Genomic DNA, 16648 nt, shown 5'->3' on the forward strand with positions numbered 1-16648 from the left:
GCTCTAAAGAGCATTAAATTTAAAAATTGAAAGGGCAGATTTGTGCCTAAATTTCCAAAATAAGAAATTAAGATTGTAAACTTGAAACAGGTCAGAGGTTATATACCTACTTCACAATGTAACAGAAATAGAACAGAACCCATCTCAGTCTTGTGATAGTTATTTTTGTATTGGTCAAGGAAAAGTATTCTTTGCTCCATTTTTTGAGAACTAAAGCTGTTTTTGATTTCATTGGTTAGAGAACATCTTTATTTCTTCAGAGTAAAAAGCAGGCAAGCAAAGAACCAAAACTCTTTCTGGGAAACACCCTTCTTTACGACTATGGGAAACAGAGTCAAGAGCCCCTGGTTAGGTGAGCAAGCCAACCAGAGTGGCCCGTGCCAGTAGGGATGACTCAGTGCCGTGGATCTTCTAGGAGTGGCAAGCTACCAAGAAAAGGTGAGAAGGAAAAAAGAGTCCCAAGGAAAAGTGATGTGGAACTTACCTCATCAGCACCATGTGCCTGAAGTTCCTTGTAGAATTTCAAAGAAATACTGACCATTACTTTTGTTTTGTCTCCATTAGGATTTGAAATATGATAGAGGACTCCATCAAAATCTGCAAGGAAAAGCAAATAAGGTTGCTTAAGTTGGGAATAGGGAATAATATCTCAAAGTACCTGCCTACATGTTGCAGGCCACAAGGAAGTCTCCGTTACAAGTAGGCATATAAGTAAAACTGCATTTATTTTAAATCCATGTGGAAAGTCAGCAGAAACACTGAGATAGAATTAGAGAGTACCTATCTCTTTGCTCTTTTCTAAAATTACAAAGCTATTTTTACTTTAATCACAGCTTGGTGCTGAAAGAATTTGAAAAAACATCTTTATTGTGATGTATTTTAAACATGTATAAAATATAATTTATAACAAACCCGTATTCTCATCATGGCTTCAACAATTATCAACATATGGCCAATCTTGTTTCACTCAGACACACCCCTTCCCAATGATTTATTCTGAAGCAAATTGCATACGTCACTTCATCCATAAATATTTCAGAATACACCTCTAAAAGGTAAAGAAGACAGTTGAAAAGAAAAGAAAATAACGCCAATTCCACTGTCATGCCTAAATTAAAAAAAAAATTTATTAATATCAAATATCCAGTCAAGCACTGAAATATTGTCTCAAGAATTTAAAAAAAAATATTATTGTCTTACTTATGTAAAACGTTCAAAGAAGAGAATGAATAATATTAAGCCATTCTTGATTAGGCCTGATAGCTTAGCTGACTTTTTTTTTTTTTTTGTCTTTTAGCCTATTACCTTTTTTAAAATTTGGACCAAGCTGTTAGTCTCCAAAAACTGAGTGACAGTGGTGATGTTAGTGAGGTTTTTTCAATATAGAATCCCTGTGCACAGATAATCATCATAGTACCAAGCTGAAGGAATCAAATGGAGCCACATTTAAATAAGTCTAATTTGAATTTCAGAATGTGCTGTGTTGGGACGTTGTGGCCACCTTTGCCACGCATGTTCTGTTGATTCTGTCAATAAAGAAGACTTCAGCTTCAAAAAAAAAATTTTTTTTGTCTTATTTGAATTAGGATCCAAACAAGCCCACACACTGCATTTGGTTATCCCTTAAGTTTCTGTACTCCACAGGCCTCCCCTCTCTTGTAGTTCCTGAAACCAGGTGCTGAGTGTAATTACTTTAGGGAGATCTGGCATTGCTAGTTAGTATGAGGGGAAGGGGATGGTGCCTGGCCTCCAAGTCACAGCACTTCAGAGCTGCAAAAAGTGTTCCAAGATCATCTAGCCAAGTACCCTCATTTCTACAGAGCATAACTATCCAACTCCTCAAAGTTCACACAGCAAGTGAGTAGTATCAATACCTAATTCTTTCTAGGAAAAGAAAGCAGCAACATCTCTCTCTGACTTGTGGAACAGGTCTCTAGCACTTTTGTAATTCCCCACTCCTCTAGTGCTAGGCAAACTAAGATGATGGTTAAAGATAATAACAAAATATTTCCAAATTTAAAAAACCTTAGTTTGTACCACAAAATTAAACCCAAACTTCTAAGATATCAGCAGGCAACTTTATATAGCTCACTAAATCCATGGAATAATCATCTAAAATAAAGACCCCCCCCCTCCACACACAAAGACAATCAAGATAGTAGCCCTAAAAAGCTTATTTTAGGAAGAATTTTATTTTCTATTTTTTATATTGTGCCTTCTTCTTAGTAGGTGAGATAAAGGCACTTACCTGCAAATGTTACTTCTACAGCTTCTGGTTTGTTTCTGCAAAACAAAACAAGTCCTTTAGTTAAGATAACTATATTGCTGGGACTTCCCTGGTGGTCCAGTGGTTAAGACGCCGCACTTCCAATGCAGGGGGCACGAGTTCGATCCCTGATCAGGGAACTAACATTCTGCGTGCCGCATGGTACAGCCAAAAAACAATATAACTATATTGCTGTTTGCCTTCAGGGGGCCTTGCAAAAGGCTCCTGAGCTTTATTTAAGATCGGACCATCCTGTAAAAATCTTATACTTACCATTGATCCAGGTACACAATTCATTTTCTTATGCATCTAAACCTCTGTAGTTATTTAGGGTGGAGGACTGAAAAAAGGAAGCAGGACAGATAAAGCTTTTGTTTTGCAGCTGGAATCTCTGCTGTGGTTGTGCTCACCTTCAATTCTCAACTCCTTAAGACCATGATAGACGTTTGTATATGTGACCCACAAAATGCCCTCTTTTGGTCAATCCCTCCCCCATGGGACATACTCAGTAGAGGTAGCACACTCAGCAGGAAAACTGCTAAACAGAGCATAGAATGGTTTAAATTTACTTAAAGTGAAAGGATGATTTCAGGCTATAAACGATACAGTTCTATTCCATTTCGAAGACAATCTGTCTTCCTACACATCTTTCCCTCTCCCTTACATGAGCGAAGTTCTCACCACTCTCCTTAGTGAAGCCCTCTTTGGTTCCACCCTAGTTTTTTTGGTTTTGTTTTTAAATTCCAGTGTGTACGTCCATAAAGTGTAGCACAAAATAACACTGCGAAATCACTGAGAACAGTTAAGACACCTGTTTTCCAACTTCAGCCTTTTCTCCAGGACCATGTTTTCAGACAAATTAACACTACACACCTTCTTTTTCTTGCCTATTCACCTATGAAATGGGAGAACACAAATGATCCTACCTACCTCTCACAACTGCTAAAGATAAAATAAGAGAACAGACACAGAAGAACTTATCCTGGAAGGCAAAGACAGTCTAACACCTTCTGGGCGATTCCCAGATGAGCCTGGAACATGGACTTCTATGTGATAAATGCTGCTGAGTTATTACCTAGAAAGCATGACATATATCCTAGCTATAAACAATAAGTCAATTAACCTCCAGTGAAAAGCTACTTCACATGCTTTCCTCACTTTTCCTCAAAGCCCAATGGTAGGAATCGAATGAAGACTCTACAGTTTTATCAGCTAACACCCTAAAACTCAAATGATTCCACTCTGTTTTATGGGCCAGCAGACAAGATATACACATTTTCATATTTATTCTTGCCTAGCTTGCTCAAGACCTCACGATCAAGTGCGTATCTCTTTTACTATCTCCGCTCCCTCACCTGTAAAAGGAACAAAGACTGAGTTACCCTCCAGAGTTGCTGGGAAATAATGGAATAGATAACGTGGTTTATGACTGTTAAAAAGCTGCAGCAGAGCTAAACAATGCCTTTCAAGGAAACTGGCCTCTCCTAAGCATATGTTAGCCCTGCTGTAAAATCAGCCTATACAAATAACATACAAAGTTCCACTCTGCTTCTTCAAAGCCATCCATCCATATGTGACTTAGATAAAGTATTTTGGGTGTCTGAGAATGAAGCATCAAGTGGGTTTATGGACAAGCAGTGAGTTCGGAATATGATGAAAAGAACTGTATAAAAATTTAAGTTGTTTCTGATCTTTCATTTGAAATTGTAGCCTGGAGACTAAGGCAATGACTGGTCAACCACCATTTTTCTCTTCTAGAAAACAGGAGCCAAGGAAGAAGTAGACACGTTAATCTACGGCCCGCTTGAGTAAAATATTAAGAGGCTGCACAACGGGAGGAAGCACTGAAGCACATTTTCCAGAGGAAGGCTGGCTGTGCCAAAGAGGCAGGGTGGAGGCTTATAAAAGGCCACATTGTTTCACTTAGTAGGCGGCTGGTTTTGTTTTTTTGTTTGTTTTTTTTTAACCTTTAGGCTTTAATTCAGCCAAGGAAGGACTGAGTTCCTCACTTTCTCACTTCATCAACAGACCGAGAAAAATCAAGTATAGATAAAAAACCTTAGAGTTCCAACATTTTGACTCAGAAATTCTGCATTTCTCTAAGCCGTAAAGTTCCCTGAGCACAGCTCCCCACTGGGAGAAGTCTCTAAGATCTATACTACGTGGTTTGCTGCTTGACTTGGGAATATTTGTCAAATCACTGCCATTAATATGTTAGCTTACTATTTATGGCTGCATAAAGGTTGTAGAGGAGAGAGGCAGGCTGCTGAGGAGAGCACTGGGCCAAAGGAGTCCTCCTGAGGCATCAGCTGGGAGTCAGAGGTCTGAGAACTCTGTGCCCCAACATGGAGACTGCACAGAGCGGGAAATACACCAGGACCATGGTGTATGGGCCATGACTCAATTCCAAGACCAGGTGTTTCTTATTTACTTTTGTGGTTTAAAATCATGGAGCTAGAAGGGAATAAGATTGGTCTGGGAGAAAGTGTACCATTTAATAGGCCAAAAGGGTAAATCGTTATTTTCTGTTCCACTGTCTGCTAAAGTTTCAGATGCTGCGGGTGAGTTTAATCACAGAAAAAGCATGTCTTTCAGAGTTGGCTCTTCACCTCAAGTTCTGTCCCTTACTGGCTATGTAACCACAGGCAATGTTACTCAAACGTCTGCGAGCCTAAAATTCTTTTTCTAGAAAACGGAGATTAAAAGCATCTACCACACAAGGTTGTTGTGAAGACTAACCGAGATGCTATGTGGACAGCAAAGTTTCCCAATCAGGGTCTTGTGACTAAGTTATAGATATGCTGAGATAATGATCCCCACAGCCCTTAGGGCAGCCCAGAGGCAGGATCTCTAGGCTAGACCATTTACCCAGATGTGCCACAGGTATGGTCATGTTCTGTGTGTGACATACCAGGAGTCACCGGGGAAGGGTGCCTGTACAATGCTTAATATATACGTCTACCCCCTCTCCAAGAGCCCCAGTTTTGTCAACTGTATTATTGGAACTGCTGTCACCCAGGCACACTCTGAAATGGAACAAAACCACGTTAAAGCTTATAGTAAAGCGCCTGGTTCATAGAAGGTGATCAATGAATTAGTTTTTCTTCTAGGTAGAATCAGAGATCAGACTTTGGAGTCATGGTTGAGAGAGGTTTTGGGAGTGTGGTTAACTCCCAGTATCAGGAATTGGTCAGCACAACAAGGAGAAACAGAACCATATTACTGTCAGACTGTTGTAATGTCTGGAATCCTAGAATAAAGCCCCCTGGATAAGCCCTCAGGGTTACTGACTGGACAGTACAAGACACTAAAACATATTCAATTCATTCAGATGGGTTTCAAGAGCCATTCTTAAAATCCTTTAGAAAAAAATTTCCTTTTATCCTTTTTCTAAGGAAGCTTCTAGAATTTCACTAATCAGTCAATAAAGAACTCCTGGCAACTGTTATTGTCCAATCCTCTTTCTTCACTAAGGGTTTTAGAGTTTTTACTCCCGAATGCATCCAGTTCCCCGTTGTGCATTTGTGTCCCTCTTCTAGTTATCCCTTCCATAAACTGAATTAGAGGAATTATTGAATTCTGCTCATCATCTCACCATAAAGTTTTTGATTACTCTCCTTTAAGTCCTCTCTAAGGCTCCCATCCTCCTTTTTGAGCAAAGCCTAGAAAAATGGATCATGTTAGGTAAGAAGTGGGTGGTCCTACTCTCTGTTAAGCCACGTCTCAAAATAAGAACAAAGAGGGTCTAAAAGCTCATTCACACAATGTCAGAAAAGTGATAAACTGCTAAAGAAACTAAGAACCATTCTATCTGGCTTCATCCATTGCTTCAAGGAAACACTTATTAAGCTGACTATACACACAGTGAGAATGCTGGGAAAACAAAGATGATGAAACCACAGGCCCTGCCCCTAAGGAGTCACAGGTTTGGTACACACGTAGGGAGTGCAGCTCTGGGGCTTTATGCCCAAAGTGGTCCCAAGGCAGCCAGAGGGTGGGCAGCAGTGTTTAACTACAGTGACCTGTAAAAAGACCAACTAGATCGTCTCAGCAAGTCAGCCACTACGTCCAATTTCTTCTAAATGCTTAAACAATGTCCTAATTCCAAATCACTTCAAACCAGTATGTCTCTCTGAGGACATATGCAGCATATCTGGGATGAGAACAAGGTATCAGCAAGATTTAATTTATTCCTTTCTCAAACTTCTCCTCCCACAGTCCTCGCCCACCCCAACTGGCACAGCCTGCTTACTGAGCTTCACTCCCCCTTATAGAACCACAGCTCCCCACAATATGCACAGCTGTGGCAAGGAGCCAGCATGCACTTAAAATCAACAGCAATTTGCATCTGACAGCATTTCCTCAATTTTGGACTCTAGCTAAGCCGACAAGCCTAGTTTCTGAGGCTGTAAAGGTTCTTGGTGTGTATATACTAACAAAAGAATTAAATTAATTTGCCAGATTACTTCTGCTTTAATTGGGGGCCTGGGTAATACTTCCTAAATGATTAAAAAAAACAAAAACAAAATGCTGTTGACAAGACCTGCACATGAGGTTATCTGCAGTGTTCAAAATAGCTTCTTAATCAGTCAGTCTCTTAGCTTGGAGGCTGTTGGGAAGACAATTTACCAATAACTATCATTCTGTGAGGATACAGAAATCATTCCAATAAGCCACCTTCCCAATAGGGCGGTAGAAAAAAAAAAAAAAGGTAAATCGTTTGGAATGAATCTTAGGCTTTGTCAGAACTGCCTCCAAATTAAAAGGGTGTCGTGACCAAATGTATTCTTTTTTTTTTTTTTTTTAGTTTATTTATTTTTGGCTGTGTTGGGTCTTCACTGCTGCACGTGGGCTTTCTCTAATTGCAGCGAGCGGGGGCTACTCTTTGTTGCGGTGCGCGGGCTTCTCACTGTGGTGGCTTCGCTTGCTGTGGAGCACAGGCTCTAGGCACGCGGGCTTCAGTAGTTGTGGCACGCAGGCTCAGTAGTTGTGGCACACGGGCTTAGTTGCTCCGCGGCATGTGGGATCTTCCTGGACCAGGGCTTGAACTCACGTTCCCTGCATTGGCAGGTGGATTCTTAACCACTGTGCCACCAGGGAAGTCCCCAAATGTATTCTTAAACAATTCAGATGACAGAATTGCTTTATTTGAAGGAAATTTAGACTTTCAGTAGGATGTCACAAGCAAGAAGACCCAGCAGGATGATATGAGAGGCATCACTCTCTTCTGTTTCATACTGTACAACACCCTTCAGTGCTCACAGTCCACAGGTAAGGAGGCTGGGCAATGGTTCGAGGCTGCAATTTACTCTCGCATGGGTACATTATGAGAGGCCCATAGAGAAGGACCTGTCATAAATCCATTACCATGCTCTGAGAGGCGTTTAAAATAAGATCAACTTCAAAAGGAAAATTACTCTAACAGTATTCTAAAGTATATACGACAGAGCTATTTTTAAGACTATCTATCTCATGCTTATGTTCTTAGTAGCTGGAACAGTGCTACATTTCCAAATGCAGGCTTTCTGCAATAATGGAAATGTTCTACATCTCTGCTACCCAAATACCGCTGCTCCTAGCCACATGTGGCAACTCAACCCTAGAACTGTGGCTAGTGTGACTGAGAAACTTAATTTTAATTCACTTTAATTAATTTTTATTTAAACTTAAACTAGCCACATGTTGTTACTGGCTATCATTATTGGACATCGTGGAGATGGAAGATTCACTCTGGGGAAGGCTGCTCAGAACCTAATTTCCCCAACTGGTTTGTTGAGAAGTGTAAAGCAGGGTGGAGCTGACCTCTCCCAGCATGTTCCCACAAGGGCCAAGCCTTTCAAATCCCCAGGGTTTCTCCTCAGCACTACAGCCTTTCTTTAATCTTTCTCTGATCTCCACCCCAACACGTGTCACCCCTTTGGTCCTCTGTAACTTTGCCAATGCTCTCAGAAAGGTCCCCCTTTCCTGTTCCTGCCTGGTGCTGAGCACTGGGAGAAGCCTACCAACGTTTATGATTATCACACTAGTCACCCTTCTCTGGAAGCTCTGGCTAGGCATGCACCTTGATAAATTCTTAACTACTCTACTGCTGCCTCACCTTACTGGTATGCCTGGAAATTCACACTCCGTCTAGAAACAGGCTTCTGCTAGGTGTTACATTTGCAATCCCAGGAAAGCCCTACCTCCTAGGCTGAATATCATAGTCTCTTTTCAAAGGTTTTCAAAGTGCTTTACAGCAGAATACGTTTTGAGCCCATTTACTTAAAGACACACCTCAAAGGGAAGAAGAGCCAGAAGAAAAGACAAAGCTTGCTGCCTTGCCCCAATATTCAACATCGCTACAACATATACTTTGTAAAAAAAAGTCCCAGAAGTTCTAACTCATGCCTTCCAGACTTGAGTGCCTACTTTACTCCCACTGAAATGGTTAGTAGCTCTTTTTAAGAGTAATGTTCTAAAAGCAGAAGAGCTGAAGCTCTGAGTTATGGGCTACATTTCAGAATCACAAGTTATTAACAAACAAGTAGTTGTGAAGGTACTCCTACACCACAAGGCATGCTTCTACTTGAAATGCACAGGCATTTATCTTGTAGATCAGCTTATAACCACCCAGGTCTCATTTTTTGCTAGTCTAAACTTGAGAATTCACTTGAGATCAGCTGTGAAAATGCAGAAGTTAATTTAACTTCCTCCTATGTGCTACACTGCTCAAAAAAGGACAGAGCAATCACCCAAAATAAGCCACTAAGCTGATTCGTTTGAACATTTAAAATGCAAAGCAACTGGTAAGTGAGGCTGAAGACACGAAGCAAGTTAGCCTAAAATATAAGCAACTGCAGTCCCTGGCAGGAAACAGTAGCTACTGCTCACTGTAAGTGTTACTTCAAGAAACGTTGTGCTTTGCTTTACAGATAAAATCTGTGGCCTTATAAAAGAGATAGACAATATATTCAATTTAAGCAGTGGGTTATAAGTATTTTTTTTAATGCCTCCAAGCCACAAGTTCATTATGTCCACTTAGAATTTCCCCTCCACCAATCCTCTTCCATCCGTGGCTCTCCAAGCACTTGCTCTTTTTATTAGTTCCCAGTTCACCAGAAACGGTTTGCACTTATTTCCTCAACTGTGTAAGCAAGATGTGAAGCCCCATCCTCACAGATGGGGAAATGAGGCAAAGGGACTGGCCACAAGCCACCAGAAATTAGAAGCTAAAACCAACTCCTTGGTTTAAATATATTACAAAAGCAAAGCAGCTTTGGGGGAAGAGGTTGTCTTCTACTGATTCTTGTGTTTGACAGAGAAGGGTGCCTTTGAAACATGTCCTAAAGCCCACTTTTAAAAAAGCCAATGGCTAAAAACAGGTTTCATCTAAGAACTTAACAGACTCAGGAGGCTTTTAACTGTGTATCTAGGCCAGAATTACTGCAGAAGAAATCACAGACCAGGGGTATGGTATAAGAATTTAAAAGATAAACAACCAGATAGAGGACAGCGCGTGAGGAAAGGATTATTAGAACCTCAGAAGAGCGATAAGAAAGGGCTGTGGATGTGGGGGACGACTAACTTTGTTTGAGAAATGTAACAAAATGGCCAGTGTCTCTCACAGCTGGGTTCAGGGAAGGTAAACTAGGGAGATCATCGGGTTTTCCGGCTGCAAGGCTGGGCCTGCCTTCAGTCTTCCCTCCCGCTCCCTTAGACGAGGTGGGGGGTGGGGAGCGAGAAGATTGGTGGTGATCTGGGCCTGCATCTTCTTTCCTCCTCCAGTCCTGGGAATTCCTGAAAACTCCTTCCAACCCAATCCCAAATGGGCTCTCTCCGGGTTCTGAACAATGACGGGGAATACAGAGGGAAGTGGTCCCCTGCTCGCTCCAGCGGGCAATGGGATCCTCCAGCGAGAGTTCTGGCCCAAGCTACCCTCACGTCCCACAGGTCTCCTGCACTTTGGCACGCGCTCTCCTGTCCACTCACTGCTTCCGCATCCCTCCTCTGAGCCTCTCCCCACGCATCTCTGCCCCTCACCCCACCGCGCCCAATCACCGCCCACGTCTACACCGCCTGGGCAGTCCCCACACCCTGCCAGGTCTCCCACCTCCCTCCTCCATGTCTGGGGGGGCTGAACGATTAGCAGGGGTCAACTCTGCCTCCCCCGCCACCCACCAGCCCCCGGCCCCCAGCGCGCGCTCACCCGGCGGCCGCGTTCTCGAACTTGAGCGCGAGCGTCTCCTCGATGATGCGGTTGTTCACCTCCAGCAGGATCATGGCGGCGGCTGCCCCGGGCAGGGGAAGGAGAAACAAGGGCGGGTGAGGGTGGGTAAAGGAGGAAAGGACGGAGGGAGCGGCCCTGCTGCCCCCTGAGGAGGGGAGCTGGGTGGGGTAGGAGGTTAGGGGAGAAGGGGAAAGGGATCGGGGTGGGGGTAAGGGAACGCGCGCGCGCTGGCCCGCGCACGCACTCACTGTGGAGACACCTACCCACCCACCCGACCGACCTGGCCCCCGAAGCCTGAACCCGCCTGCCAAGCCGCCGCCGCCGCCGCTGCCGCCTCACTGACGAGCCCGGTCCCCGCCCAGCCCCCGGCTCTAGCCGGCCACTTCCGCTCTCACACCCACTTCCGCTCGCTGCCCGGACGCGCGGCCCCGCGGGGCCATTTCCGCTCCGACCCCTCGTGCACGCGCACGCAGGCGCGCCGGGCGGGGGCGGAGGCCGTGCATGCGCATGTGCGGTGCCGCTAGTTCCAACTCCACTTTCCCGTAGACGCTCCAACTGGCTGTGGTTAGTGTGTTTCCTACCCTGCTGTCCTTCCCCGAGGCCTGCCTCACTGTCCGCCGTCTCCCTCCCGCACTCCCCAAAGGTTTACTTCCACTCTTCCCGTCTTGTACTTTCAGAGACCCTACAAGAAGCTCGCCCTTGTCATCTCCCAGCCGGCTTCTTTGCTCTCAGTTTGTTTGCTGTCGGTGTGACCCTTCCTCATGCCACACTAATGGCTGTCCGGCGGCACCATCGTGCATTCATTTCTTCCACAGATGTTTAACGGGCTCCTGCTCTGCGCTGGGGATACAGTGGCGCGTGAAACAGATGAGGTCCCCCCCTCGTGGAGCTCATAGTCTGGTAAAGGAAACGGACTACAAACTCAATTTATGTAACTACAGAGTGTTAAAAGGGCAAGGAAGGAAAGGAATGAGAAGTCACCGAAGTGAATAAGCCTGCCTGGTTTCCTGTCATGCCTCCATTTCTCTGCCGGGAGCTGCCTCCAAGGTGCCCCGAACATGATATTCTCTGCCTCTGAAACCCTTACCTTCCAGTACCTCTGCCAGGGACATACTTTTTTTACTCAACTTCATGTGGGAAATGAACTCATTTTTGTGCTGCGTCTGTACCTTCTGCCTGTGTGCCTTGTTTTGTATTTTTCCTTCTCCAGGGAGGATCTGACAAACTTGAGTTATTTTTACATGTATTGATTTATTTTATGCTAAGTGCTCCCAGGAAAGCGGGGGATGGGGAATGCAGAAAATGAGCAAAAAACTAGCTCTTGTCATCGAGGCCCAGAGAGCCCTTCAAAACGGATTTATTTACCGGCCATGGATAAACTTCGAGACATTGCGGATACCCCTAAATAATATGCTAATATTTTGACGTTGTTTATTGAACTAAAATAATACGCATACATAGTTTAAAATATATATACATATACTAGAAGGCTTGTAATGAAGAAAGCAGTTCTCTGGCCTACTCTTTAGAGGCAATAGCCTCAACTCCTTTAGATACTCATCCAGATTAGATCCATATATCTAAATAAATGTGTATACTACTAATTCTTGATTTGTTAATTTTAAGGGTTATTTGTTGACTTCCTGCCGTGATAGATAAGAACATGAATGAGTCTATCACTTCTGTTCTCCACCTCCACATTTATATAACTATTTTTAGTTAAACCAATAATCAGCATTTAAATTATGTTTGCGAATACTGTTTACTAATGAGCCAATAAAGGTAGTACAACCATGCCTTCTAGCTTATACAGCCCTCCATTTTTCTTAGAGTTAATTATTGCCTTTTTTTCCCCACTTGTCAATTTTCTATATTATCTACAGTTGGCTGCCCCCACCCCTGCAAGTGCTCCAAGACTCTGTCCAAAACTCTAGCAATATTTTCCATATACTCAAATGCATAAATTCCATTTTTTTCTTTAGAGTCTTTGTCCCAGAGCCTCCTTCCTCTTGTTTCAATCTGGGCTGACTGATCTCTAGACTTGCTATACAGTTGTCATTCTGGGATTTTCCTTCGTTGCTGTCATGGGCTGGTTTTGCCCATTTCATGGATCCCATGCCTTCTTCTTTCTTAATTTACTTCTTTGTTTTGCTAAAGCACCTCCTTTAGTAACCTTGTAAGGAAGAGAGATAGGGGATATGTTGTTGGGATCTTTGCATATTTTAAAATGTCTTAATTTTATTCTAATACTTGATTTGTAATTGAATTTATAGTTGGGCTGGTTATTGAATTCAAGTTTGAAAATAATTTTCCATCATAATTTTGAGGGTATTATTCATTTTCTTTTACCTTCCAGGGTTGCTATTGTAAAAAGTCTGATTCCTGTTCATATTCCTGATCCTTCGTATGTTACATCTTCTCCATCTCCATCTCTGGAAGCATTAGGATTTTCTCTTTAGGCTGTTGGTTGGAAATTTTATAATGATGTGCTTTGCTGTGACTCTTAATTGTTTTGTACTGAGCACTCATTCAGAGTGGAAACTCATGTACTTCAGTTTTGGAGGAAATTTTCTTTATTTACTTGATAATTTCTTCTCCTCCACTTTTTTTTGTTCTCTTTCTGGAATGCCTGTTATTTAGAAGTTAGATTTCTGGATTGATCCTTTCATTTTTTTCTTCTATTTTTTGTTTCTTTGGGTTTGTTTGTTTTATTTTTAATTGTGGTAAATGTACATAACATAAAATTTCTCATCTTAACCTTTTTTTTTTTTTTTTTTTTTTTGCGGTACACGGGCCACTCGCTGTTGTGGCCTCTCCCGTTGCGGAGCACAGGCTCCGGACGCGCAGGCTCAGCGGCCATGGCTCATGGGCCCAGCCGTTTCGCGGCATGTGGGATCTTCCCGGACCGGGGCACGAACCCGTGTCCCCTGCATCAGCAGGCGGACTCTCAACCACTGCGCCACCAGGGAAGCCCATCTTAACCATTTTTAAGTGTACAGTTCAGTAGTGTTAAGTTTATTGACATTGTAATGCAACCAATCTCAAAAACTCTTTTCATCTTGCAAAACTGAAACTCTGTACCCATTGTTTGTTTGTTTTTGTTCTATTTTTCTGCGATATTTCCGTGTCATTATCTTCAACCATTTTAAATTTCAGTTTTCTTATTTTTAATTCCCAAGACCTTTTTTCCCCAACTCCCCTTCCCATATTCTATCCTTGTTTTATTGACAGGAATATCTTCTATCTTTCTGAGGCTATTATATGTTTTATGGACAGGAATATCTTCTTTCTGAGGATACTATAGTGTGTTTGTTTTTAGTTTTTCTCTAAAAACTAAACTGCTCTTTGCTCTGTTTCTTTCTTTTCTTTTCTCATCTCTCTCATTTATGTTAATGGCCATCCTCAAAAGTCTGGTTACTTTAGCAGCCTGTTCGTATTTAGGGATGAGACTCCAAAAAGCTGAGTGGAGGCTGAAGTGTGTGGGCAAGATGTGTTGACAAGCACCTTACTACTTAAAAGGGACTGGCAGCATTGGCTTCCTCTGGAAGCTTTTTGGAAACACAGAATCTCAGGTCCCACCATAAACTACAGATTTAGAATCTGCCTCTGAGCAAGATCCCTAGGTGATTCAAATGCATATTATGTAGTGAGAAGCACTGGATTAATGGACTTCACTCTAAGGTGCGCTGATGATGTGCCAGATTTCATAGAGGGCCCTCATATGTCAATATTGGTCTTTTCTCCAGAGAAGGATCCTCTAGTTGCTTTGGGCTTATAAACTTGGCTATGAGTGTTCCCAGAGTCTTAAGAATGCTTTTAAAGTTCCAGCCCACTTCCACTTAATGCCATTATAATCCCTGTGCCTCCCCACTGCCTTCCGCTGGGTTTGAGTGTATAGAAAATGAATCTCTGTTGGTGGAGATGGAGGAAGGGGTGGAAATGGGATGGGCCAGTGGGGAAATGGGATACAGATTTTCAACCAATCTTCCGATTTTCTTCATCTTGCTTTTGTTTTTTTAAACTTCTGACTGATTGAACAAATATCTTTGTCCCACCACCCAGCTTCCTTGAATCTTAACATTTTATAATTAAACTTGCTTCACAGCTTTTGTTTTTTTCTCTTTTTTTTTCAGAGGTTTTTAAAAAAGAAATACAGTTGAAACTTCCTGTGAACCCCACCCAATTCTATTCCTTTTTCTCCTTCCTCCCCCTCCTCTTCAAAGGTAACCATCACCTTGCATTTGGTGTTTATCCTTCCCACACATGTTTTTACACTTTTACTACATATGCATGTATCCATAAACAATGTGTAGCAAATTTGCATGATTTTAAGCTTTTTGTCGATAAGTGTCATACTGTACATCTCCTTTTGAAACTTGTTTCTTTTAGTCAGCAATATGTTTTTGAGATTTACCCATCATTACGTGAACCTCTTTTAACTGTGATATAGCATTCCAATGTACGATTATATGTTATGATTACCAAGGTATTTATCCATTCTCCTGTTGAAGGACACTAAAGTTCTTCCCAGTATTTTTTCTCTTACAAGCAGTGCTGTTTGGAACATTCTTGCACACATTTCCTGTGTACAGGTGTGAAGGTTTCTTTAGAGTATAGCCCTAGGATTGTAACTGTTGAGATGTGGATTATGGACACCTTTAACTTTTCCAGATATTGCCAAATTGCTCTCCAAAATAGCTGTACCAATTTATACTTCCACTTGCAATGTATGAAGGTTCTCATTGCTCCTTGTCCTTACTAGCACTTGGCATTGTCAGACTTTAAGTGGATGGATATTAAAACACATCTGATTGTTTTTAAAACAAGAATTAGCCAGGTAGATAAAGAGAGGTAGAGCTGGAGAGGGGAAGTGCCAAGAGATGGACAGCTGGAAACACAGTAATAGCTAACATTCAGGTGGAAGATTTATTCTGTGCTAGGTGCTGTTTTAAGAACTTTACATGTATCTCTTTGAATTCCTGTGACAGCTCTAAGAAGTAGGAGCTACTATTAATTCATTTTATAGATGATGAAACTGAGATGCTGATAGGCTAAAGAATGTATCCAAAGTAATATATGTGGCTGGTCATTGAACTGGGATTTAGACTCCAGATGTCATGTTTTGACATGCAATATTGGTATCCAACAGGATAGTTGACATGACATGCAATACTGGTATCCAGTACTGAACTGGATAGTTCTGCATTTTAGTTTCAAGTATGATAAAATCAAAGTATAAAAAACTGGACCTGACACTTCATTTAAATAAAGACAACAGCTTCTTGATTGAACCTTCATCCTGCTGAACCCTGATGGCCAAAGTAGGGAAAGCGACTGTTCTAAAACAGCCTGAAATTTGCTGCTTTCAGTCGTAAAGACAGAGGATGGAGGTCATTTTGGGGTTGGGGGGCTGGAATAAATTGAAACTTGATTTTTGTCCATTTAGGATGTCAGTTGTAATCCCCAGGGTAACCACTAAGATAATAGCTAAAAAAATGTATAGAAAAGGAAATGAAGAAGGGATCAAAACTGTACACTAGAAAAATCAGTCGAAAGTAGGGTGTATTCAAGGAAATAAAGAAAAAAGTTTAAGATATAAAGAAAACAAATAGCACAATGGTAGAAGTAAGTCCTTTATTATCAGTGATCATTTTAAACGTAAACGGATAAGGTCAATTTATTAAAAGATGGAGATTAGCAGAATGTACAAAAATCTGTGATCCAGCTATATGCTGCTTACAAGAAACTTTAGAAGCAAAGACACAAATAGGTTGAAATGATTGGAAAAATATATTCTATGCAAATAGTAGCTACAAGAGAGCTGGGGTGGCTATACTAGCATCAGACAAAACAGATTTTAAGTTAAAAGTTGTTACAAGAGACAGAAGAATGCTGTATATTGATAAAAGGATCAATTTATTGAGAAAATACAGTAATTATAAACATATACACCCAAAATATAAGAATCAAATACTGACAGAATTAAAGAGAGAAATAGATAATGCTACAATAACAGTTGGAGTTGGCCTCAATATCTCACTTTAAATAATGGCTTGAATATCTAGACAGAAGATCAATAAGGAAATAGAGGACTTGAAGAACATTATAAATCAAGTAAACTGAACATACATGTACAGAACATCCCATCCAACAACAGCAGAAATACATTCTCCTCA

The 16648-nt window shown here is 41.8% G+C and overlaps 1 protein-coding gene and 1 long non-coding RNA gene across 2 annotated transcripts in view; one reads left to right on the forward strand and one right to left on the reverse strand.

Annotated features, from left to right (window-relative positions):
- ARPC2 (actin related protein 2/3 complex subunit 2) overlaps nt 1-10875 on the reverse strand; it is a 29625-nt gene extending 18750 nt beyond the window's left edge. Inside the window, exons 1-4 of the mRNA XM_082658141.1 lie at nt 10753-10875; nt 10452-10533; nt 2249-2283; nt 485-597 (exon numbers count right to left, since the gene is read on the reverse strand). Of these exons, the coding sequence (XP_082514267.1) occupies nt 485-597; nt 2249-2283; nt 10452-10525 (222 nt within the window). The 5' untranslated portion in view covers nt 10526-10533; nt 10753-10875. The remainder of the gene's footprint in view (nt 1-484; nt 598-2248; nt 2284-10451; nt 10534-10752) is intronic.
- Nucleotides 10876-10928: 53 nt separating this feature from the next.
- LOC309825465 lies at nt 10929-12269 on the forward strand. Its single transcript, XR_014297033.1, has 2 exons — nt 10929-11036; nt 11288-12269. It is a non-coding gene; the product is annotated as an uncharacterized lncRNA (long non-coding RNA).
- Nucleotides 12270-16648: the final 4379 nt, after the last annotated feature.

The sequence above is a fragment of the Grampus griseus genome (genome assembly GCF_964374135.1).
Source record: "Grampus griseus genome assembly, chromosome: 7".
NCBI lineage: Eukaryota > Metazoa > Chordata > Mammalia > Artiodactyla > Delphinidae > Grampus > Grampus griseus.